Source organism: Alligator sinensis, unplaced genomic scaffold (genome assembly GCF_000455745.1).
Source record: "Alligator sinensis unplaced genomic scaffold, ASM45574v1 scaffold811_2, whole genome shotgun sequence".
NCBI lineage: Eukaryota > Metazoa > Chordata > Crocodylia > Alligatoridae > Alligator > Alligator sinensis.
Genome location: NW_005843373.1, coordinates 16,515 through 18,650, shown reverse-complemented (window position 1 = coordinate 18,650; position 2,136 = coordinate 16,515). Strand labels below are relative to the sequence as shown.

Sequence of the window (2,136 nt, the reverse complement as noted above, 5' to 3'; positions counted from 1 at the left end):
AGAAAACTCCCACACTGCAGAGTCTGGTCATGTTGAGGTCCACCCCGACATGCCAAGGTACTGGGTGGTCTTTAGAGGGGCAACGTGGCTCACTGGTGAGAGCTGCAAGGCTCGAAGGACGCCTGGGTCCCTTCCTAGCTCTGCATGTTCTGACCCCCCCCCTCCCCCCAATGCCAGGTGTGGCACCCTATGAACCCCCAAGGGACCCACGTGGATTTTTCCCAGGATGCACCTGGTAGTGCGTGGTAGACATCCCAGTGCTGAGGTGGGTGATGACGCCAGGAGGGGGATCAAAGTTGGTTGGATCCCCCTTCCCGTGTATGTGGGAGCAGGCACCGAGCCAGGCGTCCTCCACCAATCAATAGGGACACCCAAGTCCCTGTCCCTTAGCCCAGGACAGGGGGGTAAGAGGCGGGAGACCCAGGGCGGGATGGGTGCTGGGTACAGCCCTGATTCCTGCCCCCTGGAAGGGCTGGAGGAGCAAGGTGCCAAGGACATGGTGGGCTCTGCCCTACGGGTGAAGTCTGTCTGGATCCAAATGGCGCTGACGTCAATGGGAGATGATGGCTTTGGGATTGTGGCCAGGGACCGCCAGAAGTGCTGAAGCTTTCCAGGTGCACGAGCCACTCCCTGCCTGCAGCCACGGGACCTTCTCCCCACCTGGGAGGGCAGATCCCCTGTGGCACCCTGTGGCGCACTGCTCGGGTATACGCCAGGACCCAAACCCAGGCAACAGGACCACATCGGCTGTGGGACCCCCTTGCACTTCTCTCACCACCAGCACCCACTGCCCACGCAGCCACTGATTGCAGGGGAGGGCATTTCGAAACCAACCCTTGACCTCCAGTGAGCCGGGAGCCTCTAGGCTAGACCTGGAGCCGGGGCTGCTCCTGCCCCGATCCTCCCCACTTGCCAAGCTCGCCACACCACAAACCCTCCAGGCCTCACGGGAGGGAGCTCCGGGTTCCTTCCCAGCCCTGCTCCGGGCTCGGGTGAGGCCCAGGGACCCCCCACAGCTGGTCGGACTCTGGCTTTGTGCCCACCCCATGCCCCAGCCCCGGGGGGGGGACACATGTGCTGCCCCATGCCCCTGCCCCAGGGGAACACTCCCTGCCCTGTGCCCCCGCCAGGGGCAGCTGCGCACACACTTACCATGCCTTGAGCTTCGCGTGCTCCTCCTGCACTTTGCTCAGCTCCAGTTGCAGCCGTGCCCGCTTCTTGGCCTCTGAGTCCAGGCTCTTGCGGGCGTCAGCCAGCTCGGACTCATAGGCCGCCTTGATGCCCGAGAGCTTGGGGTTCACCTCCTCGTCCGTCTCGGTGATGCGGAGCTGCAGCCGCGCGTTCTCCGACTCCAGGGACCGCACACGGTCGATGTACGTGGCCAAGCGGTCGTTCAGCTCCTGCAGATCCTTTTTCTCCTGCAGCCGTATCGCGTGGCCGGGTGATATCGACTTGGTGCCTGCCCCGCTGCGGGGGGTCCGGCGCTGCCCGGGGGTCTCCATGCTGGGCGCAGGGTGCAGGTCAGGCCTCGACGTCCTGCGGCTCCCACTGACAGTCCGAGACTCGGCCTTGGATCCGGCTCAGATACGCCTGGGAAAAGGTGTTGCGGGAGCGTGGGGTTACGCCAAGGAGACCGCAACCGGGTTTGCTTGTTTAATAAAGAAACCAAAAGACAAAAAAAGGAGTGGGGAGGCATTTCCAGGAACAAGGCATGATAAATAATCCACAGGGTAAGGGCAATTCAAGGTCGTGGCAGATGTGATATCATTAGACCGACTACAGTCAGAGGTGGGCAAAATACGGCCCGCGGGCCGCATCCGGCCCGCGAGGCCCCTAAAAATGTAGAAAGTTAATATTGATCTGTCCCTGGTTCGTGTCAAAAATGACAGGACTCGGGGGCAGGAGGACCCAGGGGAAGCCCACCACAGCAGGGCCCGCCCGGCCCCGCCCCCCATGTGCCACATGGCTCCTTGAGCGCGGGAAACTTAGAGAAGGGCCGCGCTCCCCGCTCGCGGGTGTCCGGGGCAGGCGCGGGCAGCTCCGGCGGCTCCGAGCGCTGCAGCGCGGGACGCCGGGCACGGGGCGGGCGAGCGGTCGCTCCCCACTCAGCTCCAGCTTGTGACTCGCCCGCCTCAG

The 2,136-nt window shown here is 63.8% G+C and overlaps 1 protein-coding gene across 2 annotated transcripts in view; it reads right to left on the bottom strand.

The window, feature by feature from the left end:
- Positions 1 to 2,136, bottom strand: part of LOC102375843 (prelamin-A/C-like) — a 16,754-nt gene that overhangs the window by 9,447 nt on the left and 5,171 nt on the right. The window contains exon 3 of one of the 2 annotated variants that reach the window (XM_025195012.1): positions 1,153 to 1,648. In XM_025195012.1, the coding sequence (XP_025050797.1) occupies positions 1,153 to 1,502 (350 nt within the window). In that variant the 5' untranslated portion in view covers positions 1,503 to 1,648. Of the gene's footprint in view, positions 1 to 1,152; positions 1,887 to 2,136 lie in introns of those variants that run through there. The other variant, XM_006038508.2, reaches the window with a different exon arrangement.